At 49.2% G+C, this 18227-nt stretch overlaps 2 protein-coding genes and 1 long non-coding RNA gene across 9 annotated transcripts in view; 1 reads left to right on the forward strand and 2 right to left on the reverse strand.

Moving 5' to 3' along the window:
• DOP1B (DOP1 leucine zipper like protein B) overlaps positions 1-5388 on the reverse strand; it is a 109965-nt gene extending 104577 nt beyond the window's left edge. For all 7 annotated transcript variants that reach the window (XR_009563659.1, XR_009563658.1, XR_009563661.1 and 4 more), the window contains exon 1: positions 5224-5388. The gene's annotated coding sequence lies outside the window, so the exon portion shown is untranslated. The remainder of the gene's footprint in view (positions 1-5223) is intronic.
• A 581-nt stretch (positions 5389-5969) lies between these two features.
• Positions 5970-7012, forward strand: LOC138842654 (uncharacterized). Its single transcript, XR_011377375.1, has 3 exons — positions 5970-6017; positions 6305-6464; positions 6988-7012. It is a non-coding gene; the product is annotated as an uncharacterized lncRNA (long non-coding RNA).
• A 3388-nt stretch (positions 7013-10400) lies between these two features.
• Positions 10401-17886, reverse strand: LOC115865808 (carbonyl reductase [NADPH] 3). Its single transcript, XM_030880854.3, has 3 exons — positions 17399-17886; positions 15426-15533; positions 10401-10887 (listed from the first exon to the last, which is right to left on the reverse strand). Exons 1-3 carry the CDS (start codon positions 17685-17687, stop codon positions 10451-10453), a joined length of 834 nt encoding a protein of 277 aa, XP_030736714.1. The 5' UTR covers positions 17688-17886; the 3' UTR covers positions 10401-10450.
• Between the last annotated feature and the right edge of the window lie 341 nt (positions 17887-18227).

The following is an 18227-nucleotide window of genomic DNA, read 5'->3' on the forward strand; positions in this document are numbered from 1 at the left end:
CTTGTATATTCTTTGATGGATTCTTTCTTTTTTTTTTTTTTTCTGTGGATAGATGCATTCATTATATATGAACCACTGCAGCTACTGCAAAGCCTGAGACGTCGACTACCTGAGCCCGATGCCAACAGCAACCATTTCCTTTTCTTCTCATCCCCAATGTGACAAAAGGAAACATGAGATGCTGCAGATTTGCCTTTTTGAAAACATCCACCATTTATACATTATAACATATAGAAATACATGCTTAAGTTTTGTTTTTACTCCTTCATTTAAAAAAAAAAAATCTGAAGGTCAAGCCATCAGTCTATTCAAACAAGTTACAGCTCTGAAAAGCACTCCACAAGGCGTGGAAATGTCAAATCGTTCTCTAGACTTGTCACCAAGCTCCATACTCCAATGTTTTCTCAAAAGTGATGCCTTAGGGTTTCCACTTGCCTCCCTTCTCTAGTCTTCATCTGATTAAGATCTATTTAAAGTGTGGCAGGCACCCACACCAAATTCCTTGCCCCCTTTTCCACACTAAGAGAACCCTCATTTTGCTCAGGGCGGCACTATAGTTCCCAGCCTCCCTTACAGCTAGGTGGCCGTATGACAGTGCTGGACAAATAGAACTGCTGGTGGGGGACTCTTCTGGCCTGTTGTCCTCCACCTTTCCCCTTCTTTCTGCCCGAAACAAAGGTTTGATGCTGGAGCTGAAGCCACATTTTGCAACCACGAGGAAAGAGCCATCTTTAAGGCACGACTTCCCTGCATAAGTGGAAGGACAGAGCAGTTGAGGCCCCAGATGGCTTTAAGAAGGTCCCATACCAACCCTGGACACTCTGCCCCTGGACTTACTGTTTTCTGCACATAAGAGCTAATTTGTTTAAGCCGCCGTTCAATCAAGTTTTCTGTTACTCACAACCAAACACAATCCTGTTTGATTTATGAACCTAAGTAATATCTCACTAGGACGTGGTCTGAAAGGAGAGAGAAATACGGAGCAATGGTGACATGATTAAATTCCCTGAGTTGGAGTTAGTTGGCTAACCGAGCTGCATGTAGTCAGTCAAATAAAAAGCCAGATATCGCAGATGGAAGAAACTGAACTGCAGGGACAACGTGATGTTTAACCCTCAATCTTTCATTTATTGGCCACAGTGAGGTCGTAAGACTCCCATGATATCTTCTGCTTCACTTTCCGATTGCTCTGGGCCCATTGCGGTCTTCTTAAGGCCAACACAACTTTCAAGCTGCCAACGTCAGTGGACCCTGTTTCCTCATTCACCTCTCAGGAGGACGGTGCAGCAGGCCACTTCCTCCTTCTCCAAACAGCCTCCTGTCTGCCCACACTCCTCTGGCCCACCGACATCTCTGCTGTACCTTCTCTGCAGGCCCATCCTCCTCTACACGACTGCCAAATGTTGGCATTCCCAGGCACCTAGCTTGGGCCTTCTCTCTCTCTCTCCACCCTCAATGATCTCTCCATTCCTTTAACTAACAAATACCATCTTCATGCTCATGACCCACAGATTTATAACCTCCCGAACCTCCCCCTCCAAGGCCCAAATTCATGCAAGTGTTTCCTTGACTTCTCCACCCGGATATGGCATGCGTGTCTCAAGCCAGGTGCATCCCAAACTAGACACTCGAGTGTCCATCAACAAAACGTGGTCTAGCCACACGATGGCACGCTATTCAGCAATGAGAAGGAACAGAGTCCTGAAACATGTGACGGGGTGGATGAACCTGCAAATTACAAGCTTAGGGGAAGAAGCCAGTCATAAAAGGCCACATATTGTATGATTCCATCTATATGAAATGCCCAGAATAGGCCAATCTGTAGAGATGCAAGTAGATTAGATAGTAGTTGCCTAGGGTGGGGAGTACGAACAGGGGAGTATCTGCAAATGGGCACAAGCGTTCTTTTGGGGGGTAATGGAAATGTGCTAAAATTAGATTATGGGATGTTTGCACACCTCTGTAAATTTACTAAACATCACTGAACAGTATATTTCAATGAATGAATTTTATGGTCTGTAAATTATACCTCAATAACACTGTTTTTGAAAAACCCTCTTTGTTTCTTCTTTTCCAATATAGTTTATTACAGGATATGGAATATAGATCCCGGTGTTATACAGTAGGACCTTATTGTTTATCCATTCTATATATAATAGTTTGCATCTGCTAATCCCAAACTCCCACCCCATCCCTCCCCTACCTCCCCTCCCCCTTGGCAACCACAAGTCTGTTCTCTATGTCTGTGAGTCTGTTTCTGATTCGTAGATAAGTTCATTTGTGTCATATTTTAGGTTCCACATAGAAGTGATATCATATAGTATTTGTCTCTTTCTGACTTACTTCACTTAGTATGATAATCTCTAGGTCCATCCATGTTGCTAAAAATGGCATTATTTCACTCTTTTCTATGGCTGCGTAATATTCCATTGCATGTATATACACCATATCTTCTTTATACATTCATCCGTCAGTGGACATTTAAGTTGCTTCCGTGTTAAAAAACCCTCTACTCTTGATTCTATCTGCTCAACCTGCTCCTTCTCCAGTCTTCTTTTCCTCAGAAAGTGGCCCCGCCATCTATGGGAACTTCAACATTGTCCTGGACTCTTCCTTCTCTTCACCTGTCACACTCAACCCAAGTCCCGTTGGCTCTTCTTCCAAAATACCCGTGGACTCTCCACTGTGCAAGCCACCTTTCTCCTGCAAGCCTGCTGCAGAAGCTTCCTAAGCGTTCTCCTTCACTCTTGCCCCTCTCCAGTGTACTTTCACACAGCACTCCAAGTCCTCTTAAAACATAAAGCACTTCCCCACCATGTTTAAACTCTTCCCATTAAGCCTACAGTAAGTCCACACTCCCCCCACCCCACTCTGTGGCCTACAAGGCTCCACCTGACTCTCCTCAAGGCACTCTGCTTGTCCTAAGACAACTCATTCTACCACAGAGCCTTTGCACATGCTGGGCCTCTCTGCAAAAATATACTGTGCTATGCATAGGCACACAGTAAGATCGCCTGCTCATTCTTGGAAAGGCCTGCCCCTTTTTCTGAAATAATAGCCTTCATACTTTTTGAAAATATCAAGGATGGTAAGGAGAGGTGTAGTTTGTTTTGCCAAGTAAAGAGATAAGACATTAGTACATCCTTACAGTCCATAAGTTTTTTTTTTTTTAATTCCAGGAAATGTACAGGTCTGAAATCCCGTGTCTCTGAACCACTGCAATACTCCATGCAGTCTGTTCACTGTATTAGGTGTCTACGCACTGGAGAAAGAAACATGAACAAGGCAGGGTTCTACTCTCACAGTTCAGAGCCTAATAAAAGAGGAAATACCTAAACATGTAATTTCAATTTAACGCGGCACAGTGATGGAGGGTGGGCTGATGTAACAGAGCGATGCTGGCAAGAAGGGCAGAGGAAGCCCAGCTACCAGCAGAGACGTCCTCAAAGTCCACAGGTGTGGGCGCTTGTTAGCAGGAAGAGAGCCTTGTCAGCGATAACATGTGTTTAGGAGGGGAGGTGGCAGAGGGGTACCACTGCTCACGGTTAGGAAGGCGTCAGCCCGGTAAGAGCAGGTAACTGGAGCAGTTCAATGTTATGGTTGGCTGTAAGAAGAAAGTACTATTCAATGTAACTAACAGCACTGGTGAGAAGTTTGGAAATATGCAAGCTCTTTTATTTCAAAATATGGGGCACTTGTTACTATGCTAGTAAGCGAGTCTTCTGGGGGGGGGGGCTTGGCAAATCCATCATTTCTGCATGTATTTCTCTCATGCAACACACAAGAGTCCTAAGAGATGGGTATTATCAGCCTCCAGGTGAGGATACTGGGAATCAGGCACTCCAGAAAATTGCTGGGGTCACATAGCGAGCAACTGGCAGAATTAGGATTCCAGCTCAGGCCAGCCAGGTGCCACAGAGCCTCGACTACATTAAGCTACAGGTAAAATTAATAGTGCAGCCCTTATAGACCTCTTTTGACAAGGTTTTTGCAATCTACTCTGGATACCTTTTCTGTGAGAGACTCAATAGCTCAGTAAGACTGATAGAGTTCTACAGCCTCCTAACAATTACACCCAAAGGAGTAGTCGTATAAACAGGCGTATCAGACCAGATGAATCCGCCAGAAAACGGAAAATGTCAGCTGGGGATCTCTCACCTTAACCATTCTTAATTTCTTAGGAAAACAAGTTGGAGTGAAAAATCAACTGTCTAGATCCAAAAGAAGTTAGTATTAAAGATGTTTACACGAAGGACCGTTTCTGAGTTAAATGAAAACATAGGTGAGTGAAAAGTGTCAGTCACCCTCCCTTGAGCCAGAACACTTATCAGTAGATAATGATCCTCAGTAACAGCACAGAAACACTCATCTGCAAGTGGTTTAATCAAGGAGGCACGTGATTTTGAATCGGGTCTTTCAGAGTGGTAATTAAATTGAGGTGGCAAAAATGTAAGATACATAATGGGAGAAAGCCTTGGGGGCAGAGGAGCGCCTCCACTGCCTTACCAAAATATGCTGCAAAGATTCTCCCAAGTGTAGGGCAGCTGTCCCAGGTTAGGGAAACACCTGAGGGTAACAGACTCCATAAGCAGCGGCACTGAGTTGGTAAAAGACCATCCAGGAAGGCAGCAGCTGGCAATCCTGCAAGACGGAGGGGCCAGGAGGCTGAGCGCGCACTACGGCTGGGATCCCTTCTCCTGCGGACAGTCGGGAAGACTTGGGGGGTCTTCCCTTAACAGGAAAGCCTTCAACTTATAAAGGTCTCGATCCCTAGCCCTGCTCCCCGACCAGGACCTCGAGCAAACAAAGCCGCGGCTTCGGCATCCGCCGGCCGCGGTGAGGGGCGGCCGGGCCGTGACCCACCTGACCTCCACCTGCCGGACGAGAGGCCACGCCGGGCCCGGCCGCTCTTCCTTCGCTGCGGGGAGCCGGGGGAACTGGGAGGGGACCCCGCTTAGCCTCCCGGGCTGTCCCTTGCGGGGCCGGGGCCGGAGCCCACGCCCACTAGCGGCCTCGCTAGGGCCGCCCCCGCACTGCAGCAGTGAGCGCCGGCGGGCCCCGGCAGCGCTCGGGGGAGCCACCTGCACACCAGGCCCGCCTCCAAGGCGCCGCCCGAACCCTGTGCACCCGGAGAGGAAGCACCTGCCGCTCACGGACCCGCAAGAGGAGACGCCCCGGCTCCCTCGGCTTCGCCTGGCGGCCGAAGGCTCCGGCCTGACTTACCGGCGGCGGCGGCCTTTCTCAGCGGGCGCGCCCACGGGAGGCGCGGAGGAGCCGAGCTGGACGCCAAGGGTTAAACGATCGGCAGCTGCGGCGCGGCCGGCAGCCGGAACATAGGAGGAAGCGCAGCTCCCGAGCCGCAGCGGCCGCGGCTCCAGGACACTGGGCGGGCCGGGGGGGACGGATCTTAGACGCTTGGGGGCGGGGACAAGGGCGGGCCCTCGGTGCGTGGGGAGGAGCCTAGAAGGGCTGGGCCGGGAGGCGGGCCCTTGGCGTATAGGGGCGTGGCCAAAGGTGGGGCTTCTCTGCGGACGGGGCGAGGCAGGGCGGAGAGGCGGGCCCTCTGCGCGTGGGGGGCGTGGCTAAGGGAGAGCGCTCGGTGAGTGGGGCAGAGGCCGGGGAGTGTCCTCGACGCTCGGGGCAGGGCCCGGAAGACGGGCCCTTGGCTTGGGGGGCGGGACCAGGAGGCTCGGCTGGAGGGGTGGGTCCCGGGGGCGGGTCCTCAGCGCGCGGGGGCGGGTCCTGAACGCGGACTCCAGAGCGCAGGGCTCCCACCTCAAGTCACCCGCAGCTTCCCGGCGGCGGTCGTCGCTCTCAACGAGAACGACTAGCTCCTGCCCTTGCCGCGGGTCTGCTTCTGGGGAGACATCGCACCGGTTGGGGGGAGGTTTGGCTCCGCCTTTCATCTGGGCCTTCCCCCGACACACCCAAATGGAAGGGGACGTCGGTCAGTGAATCAGCCGGCCCAAGGAGAGGTTTGGAGTTACAGACAAGGAGAACCGATGGACCCGAGAAAGGTGGGCTCCATGGCACTTGGCCATCGGGACTACACCCAAACTCTTGGGGAGGAAGCGAAATGAACCCTTCTGTACACGCTCGGGCCGCTGGAGGTTTGGGGACCCTGGTAAGGTGCGCCGGCCCCACAGGCCGCACTTTTCCGACCTTTGGCATCTGAGAAGACGAGGTGGATAATTCCTGGAATGAGCTTCTTAATGTGGGCTCTGGCTCAGAAGGAGACCTCACATCAAGTCCAAAGAGCATTCATGTTTCCAGATAAACTCTAACCCCTTCCTGTCATCCTCAGGAGCCTTCGGACCTGGACAGTCCAGATGCACCCAACCTGGCCTGACAGCTGCAGAGCGAGAAGCACCTGATGATGGGACTCAGGCAAATTTCACCTGAGCATCCTGATTGCACCAGCTCAGGCTCCCAGCCAACCAAAACAGTGGCACCTGTTGATTGAGGTTGCGATTTCTATGGAAGCCTCTAACAATTTAACCCCTCACTGTCCCCTGGGAATTTTCAGACCTAGTTTGGGGCTCATAAATGCTAGGCCATCCATGAAAGAGTTTGGGGGGGTGGGAGTGGGGAGTCCATGAACACGTTGAAATTGTGTAGAATATTTTGTGTTTACGTATGTTTCTGGAGAAAGAGTATAGAGTTTGTATCAGATTCCCGAGGGGATCTATCACCTCCCCCCAAACAGCAAGAATGTTTTAATAGTTTGGGATGCTGGACCTCTCACCAGCCAGGCTTCTGATTCTGATTCCATCTCCACCCAATTGGCATATACCAAGTGTCCCAGATGTAAATCCTCTAATGGTCAATTATAGGAATGGTCTTAAAGTAAAAACAGAAGAAAACTAAAGGATTGAGCATTTGCAAGACAAAGAATTAATTTCATGAAAATTGATTTCCTAATGAAGATGCGATAAGCTCCATTTTTACAAAAACAAAGTTGACAAACAGGTGTTTCTTTTTTTTTAGGTTTCTCAAATCCTAGCCACACTGCACATGGCATTGAACTAACAGAGATAAAAGAACTGCTTATACCCACCATTAAGGAGAGAGAATCAGTTTGTGCCAAAACCACCATGTACAACTTTGTCCTAGTGCATTTATATAAAATAAAACACTTCCCTTATAGTTAGGTCACCTAGCTCTGAAGAATGCCAGGTGTGTGGGAGGTTAATATAAATTAACTTTGACAAATAAGGGTAGTGTAAACCCTTAAAAGAACTCCATTTATAATCAGGATTATATGTAAATGTACAGCACTAAGATTTAAGTTTATTATTACAAGGATCTGTTTACTTGGGTCAAGCTGTCTTGTCACCCTTGATGTACTGAGCTGTGTTCATCTGTTTAAGACAGTAAATAACATAGGTTCCTTGCATAATAATACTCAAACTAATTAGGGCACTTCAGATTTAATTTAAATCAGAATTTTACCCCTTCTGAGAGTGAAGAAAGCAGTGTAAATCAGAGGAAATGGGTCAGGCTGGCCCACCTGTCAGGAAGATTGGCCCAGGGAAACTCATTCTGAGTTTCCGTGTGCAGATACTGGTGACCCTCCAAGCCCGTCTCTTCTCCACCCATCTTTGTAGAAATCTTGCCTAGTTCTGAAGTTGATGCTGTTCCCACTTTGCGGTTGACTTGCAGTAACGAGTAAACCTTTGTCAGGATGACTGTTTGGGCTCTTGGGCTGTCACAATCCTGTTACAGTTCAGTAGGTGAGGGCACAGTCTACAGACCAGGTCTAAAGCTGATGCTGTGTGTGGGTTTCCCACACGGGTGTCAACCTAGAAAAGTGTATCACAGAGAAGCTGATGTGGATGGGATCTCGGCACCATTTGGTGCCTAAAAACACGCATGAGATAATCCATTTAAAATATGCCACTTTAGGGAATTCCCTGGCAGTCCAGCAGTTAGGACTCCACACTTTCACTGCAGAGGGTGCAGGGTCGATCCCTGGTTGGGGAACTAAGATCCCACATGCCATGTGGCAGGGCCAAATAAATAAATCATAAAATATGTCACTTTAAGACCGTATTTCATGTATCTACTTTATGGAAAAGTTCACACAGAGGCTGGTTTGGGGATCTAATAACCATATGGCTTACAAATCCCTTAGATTCAATGTATCATCTTCCTTAATTTTTACACCAGGGGAGTTGCCTGTGGTCTTTAGACTCGTCATAGTGAAGCTGGATGTACCAAGTGCTAGGCACCAAGGAAGTTTTCTGTCAGACAGTCCTGGATACAATTCTGACTCTTGGCTCTTAGTTGTGTGATCTTGAATAAGTTAATCAGCCTCTCCAAGCCTTTATTTCCTCACTTGAAAAAATGACATTAATCCCTACCTCAAAGGACTGTTGTGAGAATTATGTAAAACAATGTCAGGGGCTTCCCTGGTGGCGCAGTGGTTGAGAGTCCGCCTGCCGATGCAGGGGATGCGGGTTTGTGCCCCAGTCCGGGAGGATCCCATATGCCGCAGAGCGGCTGGGCCTGTGAGCCATGGCCGCTGAGCCTGCGTGTCCGGAGTCTGTGCTCCGCAACGGGAGAGGCCACAACAGTGAGAGGCCCGCGTACGGCAAAAAAATAAATAAATAAAACAATGTCAGGAAAGTATTAAGCGTGACATATGGACTAGCACGCCATGGGTTCTCACTTCATGATATTTTTGCCTTTACAGCATACTATGAAACATTTTTATGCACTTCTGTTCGTTAGATTCCTTTTGGTTGCAAGCAACAGTAAGTCACTTCAGACCAGCTTAAGGAAAAGGGAAACTTCTTTAAAGGATACAAGAGTTTCTTAGAGCATCTCTTAGAACCTAGGATATCAGGGATGGTCTGAAGCTGGGGAATGGATGTCACTGTGAGAAGAGGGGCCATCTCTCTTTGGACCACGCTGTAGCTGCTTTTCTTTATCTTTTTTTTTTTTTTTGCAGTACGCGGGCCTCTCACTGTTGTGGCCTCTCCCGTTGCGGAGCACAGGCTCCAGACGCGCAGGCTCAGCGGCCATGGCTCATGGGCCCAGCCGCTCCGTGGCATGTGGGATCACCCCGGACCGGGGCACGAACCCGTGTCCCCTGCATCGGTAGGCAGACTCAACCACTGCGACACCAGGGAAGCCCCCTGTTGCATTTTTGTTGTTTGGCTACCCATTCCTTCTGAAGTCTTGACTCCCTTGCAAACTTTCTTTGCAAGTATATTTCTTGTCTTTTGTAAGAACCTTTGGTCGCCAGGTCTTTTTTCTGCAGGGTATAACCAGAACGCAGGAGGCTGCTTGCAAAACCAGTCTCATTTGAAAGCAGTGGAGTTGCCTGTTGTCAGAGAGACCGCAAAAGGGGCCCAGGGAGGGGCATCTGAAGAACCACCCTGGGCTGTATCTTACAGGGGAGCAGAATAGGCTAAGGAGAAAATATCTGCATGTGTCAGAGCAAAGAGATGGTCTGGACAAAGTTGCCCAGGCATGAACTAGATGAAGAGTGGCAGGGCAACCTTGCAAACGTTCTGGGAAGAACACAGGATGCAAAACCCAAACGGAAAACCTATTACGGAAGAAACCATAACCCAACAAAATAAGGACATTCCTCCCAAGTCCCTCAAGCCACACAACTTCATGAGTGTAAGAACCTATTTCAATGTACTCACATGTAGGAAAACAGAATGAGATATAAAGCAGGGTTGCAGAACTAAGGAAACAGGATAAATCACCATGCTTATAGAGTCGACAACCTGGAAACAGCAAGGGACACCTGGAACGTGGCTGGGACCCGCTCTGCAGCCCTGGGACCTCTCAGGAGGCTAGTTGTTCTCTAAGTGCCATCCCAATACCAGCAGCACCTGGGAACTTGATAGAAATGCCCACTCTTGGGCCCCAATTCCAGGCAATGTTTTAACACACCCTCCAAGTGATTGGGCTGCCCTCTAATATTCGAGAACCACCGGACTATGTGCATCTCCCTCTCAGGCTAGAGCTTGGGCAGAGCAAAATTGCTCAGCTCCATTCCAGAACTAGACACTTTCCTTTTTCTAAAAAAAATAAATTGATTTATTTATTTTGGGCTGTGTTGGGTCTTTGTTGCTGTGTGCGCGCTTTTTCTAGTTGTGGTGAGCAGGGGCTACACTTCGTTGCGGTGCACGGGCTTCTCATTGCGGTGGCTTCTCTTGTTGCAGAGCACGGGCTCTAGGTGTGCGGGCTTCAGTAGTTGTGGCGCAGGGGCTTAGTTGCTCCGCGGCATGTGGGATCTTCCGGACCAGGGCTCGAACCCATGTCCCCTGCATTGGCAGGCAGATTCTTAACCACTGCGCCACCAGGAAAGTCCCAGAACTAGACACTTTCTCATCAATGCCCCGCAAGGACAGAAACAGAATCGGACTACAACACCAGAATTCATTCATTCCCCAAACATTTATTAAGCCTCAAGTGCCAAAGCAGACATTCACCAGGTTTGGACGACTTTGTCCCGGACTAGCTGCCCGTGAGGCCCGGTGGCATCTGGAGGCAGGAGGGCCAAGTAGACGGGAGTCTCAGCCCCCTCCTCCACGGTCCTGGAGCCGTGAGCTCCCACCATGTCCGTCTTCACCCACCCGGGGCAGCATGCGTTCAGCAGAATCCTGTCCGCTCGTCTCTTCTCATCCAGACGCTGGGCCAGGATTCTCGATAAGACCGTGACCCCCAGTTTGGACACCCCATAAGCAGAGTTGGGCCAGCCCTCCCTCTCATGAACCTCATTTTTCGTGTCCTCCACGAACTTTTTCATGAGCTCCACCAGGTCTTCCTCTGTGAGTGTCTTACATCGGAACTTCTCCTGCAGATCTTCGCTGCAGTTTTCAAGGGCTTTGGAACCCTGTAAACTACTGACATTCACCACTCTGCCTGAAACAGAATAAGAAAAATATAGAAGCATGTCACAAATAAACAATCGTTGGTTGACTACTGACAAACATGATTGAGTCATGGGGCAGGTGTAATTGCTGATTTAAAAAATGATTCTAGGGCTTCCCTGGTGGCGCATTCGTTGACAGTCCGCCTGCCGATGCAGGGGACATGGGTTCGTGCCCCGGTCCGGGAGGATCCCACATGCCGCGGAGCGGCTGGGCCCGTGAGCCATGGCCGCTGAGCCTGCGCGTCCGGAGCCTGTGCTCCGCAACAGGAGAGGCCACAACAGTGAGAGGCCCGCGTACCGCAAAAAAAAAAAAAAAAAAAAAAGATTCTAATAAATAAATAAATAGCCAAGCATTTTAAGCCCTTTTAAAAAAATAAAGATTCTAGAAGGCATTAAAAAAAAACCTCCAAAGGTATTCAAAAATGCCTCAAGAATGCACCAGTGGGTTTTAACTTTTTGTCCTTTGTTCTCCCAAAAGGAAGAACACATTTCTGTCAATAACAGGGGCTAAAGAGCAGTGATTCATTAGGTGAGCAGAAGGTAGGTCTGTAGCAGAATCACCAGGTAGTTTTATAAAACACACCCTCCTACACACACACACACATTTCCAGGTACTTGTGAACTTGCTTTCCGGGGGACAGCGCCCTCACCCTTAGATTATTTCCTAGGGTCCTGGGGCCACCTCTGTACCCCTGAGTGCCAAAATCAGGTTTAAGCAATCCCTTGCCAATGACCCTTGTCTATCCTTAATGATGGATACTTTCACATGTGGAATGGGTTGATTCTCCATCCCAGTTTTGATTTTCATTCCTTTTTTTAGCCCATAGTTAACAAATAATTAAATATAATTAGTGAGTTAATATTCATATTAGCAATGATTCACAGCTACTAATGAGACAGATCTGTCCATAAAATAAAATATGAAGGCCAAAAACTAGAAAATAATTTGAAGCATTGATAGAAATCCCCAAACCAGTGACCGTGTGAATTTACACATTCTGTCCAACATCAAAAAGCACCAAATTTGGGGGGTTATTTTCTCACATATTATACTGAATCCATATTCTTTGCATCCAACAGGATAATTGGATTTCATTTCATTTTCTGAGTCGCATTCACCACAGGTACACATTTGTTGGTGGGGTGTGTACATGCTGGGAGATTCTTGTGGGCCCAGCCCCATACGGAGATGCCCTCACTCTGTCCTTGTACATAAGCATCTCACATAGCCCGCAGGGACCCAAGACTCTTCAGTATATTATTTCCTTCCTTCCTTCTGTCTGTCTCTCTCTGGTAATAACATAGTTCTTTCCCAACTTTTTTTTTTTTTTTTTTGTGCGGTACGCGGGCCTCTCACTGTTGTGGCCTCTCCCGTTGCGGAGCACAGGCTCTGGACGCGCAGGCTCAGCGGCCATGGCTCAGGGGCCCAGCTGCTCCGCGGCATGTGGGATCTTCCCGGACCGGGCCACGAACCCGTGTCCCCTGCATCGGCAGGTGGACTCCCAACCATTGCACCACCAGGGGTGCCCTTTTTCCCAACTTTTAACTTTGAAAAACTTTGCAACCTACAGAGAAGTTGCAAGAATGGTTTAATAAACACCCATATATATACCCTTCAGCTGAGTTCACCAACTGTCAACATTTTGCCACATTTGCTTTCTATCTTTCTCTTAATTGTAGGCAGATACCATAAACCTTCACCTTAAAACACTGTAGTATACAGAAGGGCATTCTCTTCCATAACCGCAAATGTGATCACATTAATCATCGTACAACACTATTATCTAAACTATAGTCCATATGCAAACGTCCCTAATTGTCTCAATAATCTTCCTTTATAGGTTTTTTGTTTGTTTTCATCCTGGGTCCAATGGATTGCATGGACGCTGGAGGGATAAATGGATTGTATTTAGTTGTCCTATCTCTTTAGTCTATTTACACTAGAGCAGTTGACAGTGATCTTTTTAAAGACTCTAAGCCTTTATTTTATAGTATTTCCCCCAGTTCGGATTGGCATGCTTTTTTTTTTTTTTATGATTAGATTCACTTCAATATTTTGGCCAGGAATTCTGCTTTGCTGAAGTTATGCTCTTCATTACTTGCTAAGCAGCTTTGTATTCAAACGCTTGGCTGCTACAAGGAATTAAATTCAAACAAGAAAGGAGGAAAGAAAAGAAAAAACAAATTACAGGAGCTACTCTATGCCTTCGATGGAAATAAAAAACTTCCTAAGAGGAAGAGGCGTCCTCTTGGATCTCAAGGCACACCCCTGGGGGAGAGGCCAAGGGGTGACAGTTGCAACAGCTAAATGGGCCCCATCAGCCCTGAAAAGGGCTCAGCCCACACCATCACCACCACTCTTGGCTGAGGTCCAGGTGGCTCCACGGTCCGGAAACAACCCCTACTGCGTTCCGGCAAGAGTGGGCAAGTAGCTCCCCCTAGTGGCTTAACCTATTCACTCAATCTTGAACCAATAAGCAAGCGGGTTAACTTTCTTTAAAGTGATATTATAAAGCCAAATAAAGAGTGGCTTTTAAATCAGCTTTGAATCTGGAGGAAGCGACTCCCTACAAACCAAGGGGCAGTGATGCTCAGCGTTTTGCCCTCCAGAGTGACGTTTATTGAAAAGTCACCACTATCCTCAATGTGTTGCAAACCAAAGATTCCCGCTTTGGGAATTACTGTAACAGAAAACTGGTTAAAGACAGTGATTCACCAGCACTGGGTTGGTCCCTGAGCCCCACCCTCCCCAAAGACTTCTTTCCTTTCAAAATGGTTGGTTCACAATCATTTGGTGCTATAATCCTTCCCTAACTAGAACTAATTATCCTGGTTTGATTGAGGGGTGAAGTTAGGAAACTGGGATACTGTTTCCAGCTCTACTACGACCTGGCTGTATTCACTTCTCTGGGGCTCAGTTTCCTTCTTTATAAAGTGAAGGTGTAGACAGATACCATAAATGTACTTTAAAAATGTAAGTTGTTTTCAATACTTTGCAGCTTTCAAATTCTATGATTCTAAAATCCATAGGAAGATTTCATGATACTTGGTAAAACACACAGCTACAATGGAATACTATACAGCTGTAAAAAAGAATAAGAGCCCCAGATATAGTAAATGAAGAAAGCAAGGTGGCAAACGTTATACTTAATGTCCTTTCTTTTTTTTGTAAAAAGGGAAGCAAATATATATATATATACACATTTATTTTTGCTTAGATTTGCATTTAAAAATTCTATCCCCTTGACCCTGGACACTCACCAACTCCATGCCCCTGGACCCAAGGCTTCTATGAGCCAGTACCTGAAACTCTACCTGTGAGCTTTCTATGATCCCATCCCACTAAGAAACCAGTAACAAGAATCACCTGTGGAGAATGGGGAGGGGCAGACAGGTGGGACTCTCACCATGCATCTTTTTAAATTTAAATATTTTTGCACTGGAGATCATCTTTCTTCAAAATGTTAAATTAAGAAAAGCATGTTTCTTGTAAGAATCACAGAGTTCTTCTTCCTAAGAATCACAGTTGATTTCTTGGGAAAGAAAATCCTCAGGGAAGCAAGCCTTCTCTCCCCACCTCCCAGCACAGTTGTAATTTACACAGCTAGGCTTGTTTGTCGGCAGTGGTCTTCCCCACTGGACTCTGTGCTCCATGGACCGGACTGTCCATGCCCACAATACTCACCACTGTATTCCCAGCACCAGGGTAATGCCTGGATTAGGGTAGGCGCTCAATAAATGTTTGTGGGAAAAGTAATAAAAGTTATTCACTGAATACTTGAAAGTGTGGGAAAGATATTTCCTAATAAAGAAAAGTTTCTTTTGGATGCTCTGAACCAGCTTGGCAAAGGTTGGTGCAAGAAGAAAGGAATAGAGGAAAATTCATAGTAATGAGAGAACAGACACTTTCCCCAAGCCCCAGGTGAACTGGGTGAGGCCCGGCCACCTTGGGGAACTGAGAAAGACTCACTGAAGTTGCTCAAAGGCAAGAGGCCTTTGGGGACTTGAAACACCTTATCCTTCTAGGATTCACTTCATGACTTGGGACCCAAGAGCATCACCATGTATCATACACATCTTTCTTTTTGGAGGTGGGGGAGAAGATGAACTTTTCATAAATGTTGAGAGGACAACTGGGGAGCCATATGAAGAATGGTACATTTAGATCCATCTCCTTCCTACACAAGGATCAACTTCAAATGAATCAGGTATCTAAACATACATGCATCTCTATACGCCTAAGTTCGCTCATGCCTGCCTGCATACAAACATACAAGTTCTGGGGGGAAAGGGGATTAATGCTTCCAGAAGCTTGGAGTGGGGTATACATAGCTTTCAATAAAGCTGAAATGTTCGGATGAGGGGCCAGATACTATGAGAAAATCATGCAGTTTTCTATTTTTCCCCCTACAGAGAAATAGCACCCCTGGATGATTCCTGGGGGACAGCCCCCCGGCCACACCCCCCGGGGGGTGGGTCACGCCTTGCCGAGGGGAGGCAACCTGACAGTCCACAAAGCTGGACTTACCATGAGGTTTCACTATCGGCAGTAATTCGCTGCAGACATTTCTCGTGGCAAAAAAGTTTGTCTTCAGTGTCATCTCAGCTTGAATGTCAAACGGTGTCGGATCATCAACTTTCAAAAAAGAGAAGGAAACAAAGTGATGCATTTCCTCCTGAAATTCATAAGACAAAGTGGATCTTATCTCTAATGAAAGACAAAATCAGCTAACTTTAAAAACAATAAGTTTATTGATTTTTGGCTGCGTTGGGTCTTCGTTGCTGCGGGAGGGCTTTCTCTAGTTGCGTTGCTGCGGGAGGGCTTTCTCTAGTTGCAGCGAGCAGGGGCTACTCTTCCGTTCGGTGCGCGGGCTTCTCATTGCGGTGGCTTCTCTTGTTGCGGAGCACGGGCTCGGCGGCGGAGGGTGGGGGGCTCTAGAGCACAGGCTCGGTAGTTGTGGCGCACGGGCTTAGTTGCTCCATGGCACGTGGGATCTTCCCGGACCAGGGCTTGAACCCGCATCCCCTGCATTGGCAGGTGGATTCTTAACCACTGCGCCACCAGGGAAGTCCGCCAAACAAACTACCTTTAAAACAATTTTTAAACCACGAGATCCGTGGTTCTCAAACTTGGAGCGTGTGTGGGAAGCACCTGCGGGACCTGTTGGAACACAGCATTCTGGGCCCCGCCCCCAGAGTTTGGGATCCTGAAGGTCCGGGGTGAGGCTCCACAATTTGCATTTCTCACCAGTTCCCAGGTGACGCCACGGCTACTGGTCTGCGAGCCACACTCCGAGCAGCAGTGATCAAAGTTCACAGTCTTGGATGGGCATAGGAGGCACCTGGGGATTCTGTTAAAATGCAGATTATCACGCAGCACGTGTGGTGGCGGGGCTGGGGTTCTGCGATTCCAGCGAGTGTCCAGCGGGGCAGGCGCTGCTGGCCGACAGCCCACACTCTGAGGGGCAAGAGCTTCCAGCTGAAGTCAGTGTTCCTCCGTGTGTCCTCCAGGAAGCCGGGTATTTATCCACCAATTCCCCAGCCGTCGGCTCCGGGGGCTGTCAATCGCCCCCGCCCCCGCCCGCGCTCCCAGAAAGCCTGCAGACCGAGTTGCAGGTGCAGGGCGCTGCCGAGGGCCCAAGGCCAAGGGGATGAAGACTTAACGCTTCACAATACTTCGTTTTCCTCCGCTCTGCCTCTTAGATTTCTCTTCCCCACTAGGTTGTAAGTGAGGCTGCCCTGTTTATTTCTACCCGCGGCACATGGCAGATCGATAACTTTCTTACTCGAATAATAAGAGTAAGTAATCTCCTTGATCTCCCCCCTCCCGCGCCCCGCGCCCCGGCCCCAAAGGAAGGTGCTACTTCAGACCACACTTATATATGTTTGATAACAAACATAGCTTCCCTGGGGGTGGGAACCACGCTTGCTTCCTTTTTGCCAGAGCCTATCAAACCTCCCCATTAAAAAGCTCCATTGAAGCTCTCTCGAGTCCACTAGCGCGTGCACGTGCGCACTAATCGTGCTCCCGAGATCCACTTCCTGTCCCGAGCAGATGCCTCCTCGTATCTATGAATGCGCCCTTTCAAGGAAAGAGAAAGCCCAAAGTGAGTTTGGAGACCGTTCGCAGAGAAAATGTTTCTTGCATTAGAAAGCTGATGAGCTTAGCAGGGCGTGGTCCCCTCGCAGGAGACCGATTCTCTTGCAAACCTCAGCAGCTGTCTGTCCTGGGAGGGTCCTGGGTTGAGCCCTTGCGTGCTCGGGCCCGCAGAGGCCGGCAGGCGGGCGGGGCGCACTGTGCCCGGCGCCCGGGCGGGTCTTGAGCTAAACGAACCGCTCCCGCGACTCCGTGGGAAGCGAGAACCAGCCGTGGGAGGCGAGAGCTGAGAGCATCCCGAGGGGCGGGCTCTGCCTTCCATAACTTAAGTGGGCGGGTAGAGGGCGTATGCGGCTCACTGGTACCCTCGGAGCGCCCGGGGACCTCCCGCCCCCCACACCTACTCTTGAAGGCGATGCCCGCGTTGTTGACCAGCACGTTGAGCCCCCCGTACTCCTTGCGCAGGAAGGCGCGCAGGGCGCGGATGCTCTGCAGATCGTCGATGTCCAGCTGGTGGAAGCGCGGGCTCAGGCCCTCGGCCTGTAGCTGCTGCACGGCCGCCCGGCCCCGCTCCACGTCCCGCGCCGTGAGCATCACGTCCCCCGGGAACTGCCGGCACAGGTCGCGCGCGATGGCGAAGCCGATGCCCTTGTTGGCCCCGGTGACCAGCGCCACGCGGGTGTAGGACGGCATGGCCAGGTGCTGGGCGCGCGAGGCAGTTGGGTGAAGAGCGAACCGGGCCGTGGGCCACGGGCGACGCGCGCTGCGGAGGCCCGGCCACAGTCAGAGAAGCCAGGAAGAACTGTGTTCTAGAATCCAGCGCTGTGACTTGCAGAGAACAAGGCTCCGGTCCTCGGTCCCTCCCCTCCGAGGAGGGGCCGTCTGTTCCTGAAGGTTTCGTAACGCCCCATTCCCGGGTCCGCCCCCTCCCCGCGATGCGCCCTCTTTTGATCCCGCCTCTTGAGCCAAGCTGTGGTTTGCGGGGTCGAGACGTTGTTCCCCTAAAGCAAAAGGGGACGGTGACGGGTCGATAGGGTCTAGAGATTCCTTGCAGTTGGATTGAAGAAACTATTGTAGGAGAACCCCAAAAGGAGAAAAGCGCTGAGTAATTTTCTTGGGCGTGCGTCCGTCATCCACTGCAAAATGAGGATGTTCGCTTTTTCCTTGACTACAGTGAAATTATTTCGACACGGTAACTGCTTCTCAGGACATAGATCTCATTCCTTGTCTAAG

The sequence above is a fragment of the Globicephala melas genome, chromosome 4 (genome assembly GCF_963455315.2).
Source record: "Globicephala melas chromosome 4, mGloMel1.2, whole genome shotgun sequence".
Taxonomy (NCBI): Eukaryota; Metazoa; Chordata; class Mammalia; order Artiodactyla; family Delphinidae; genus Globicephala; species Globicephala melas.

Coding starts and splice junctions, on each gene's coding strand:
- LOC115865808 (XM_030880854.3), bottom strand. CDS start 17,687: ATGCCGTCCTACACCCGCGTGGCGCTGGTCACCGGGGCCAACAAGGGC. Junction 15,534..17,398: donor CGCGGGCATCGCCTTCAAGA/GTAGGTGTGGGG, acceptor CTTTTTTGAAAG/TTGATGATCCGACACCGTTT. Junction 10,888..15,425: donor GCCGATAGTGAAACCTCATG/GTAAGTCCAGCT, acceptor ATTCTGTTTCAG/GCAGAGTGGTGAATGTCAGT.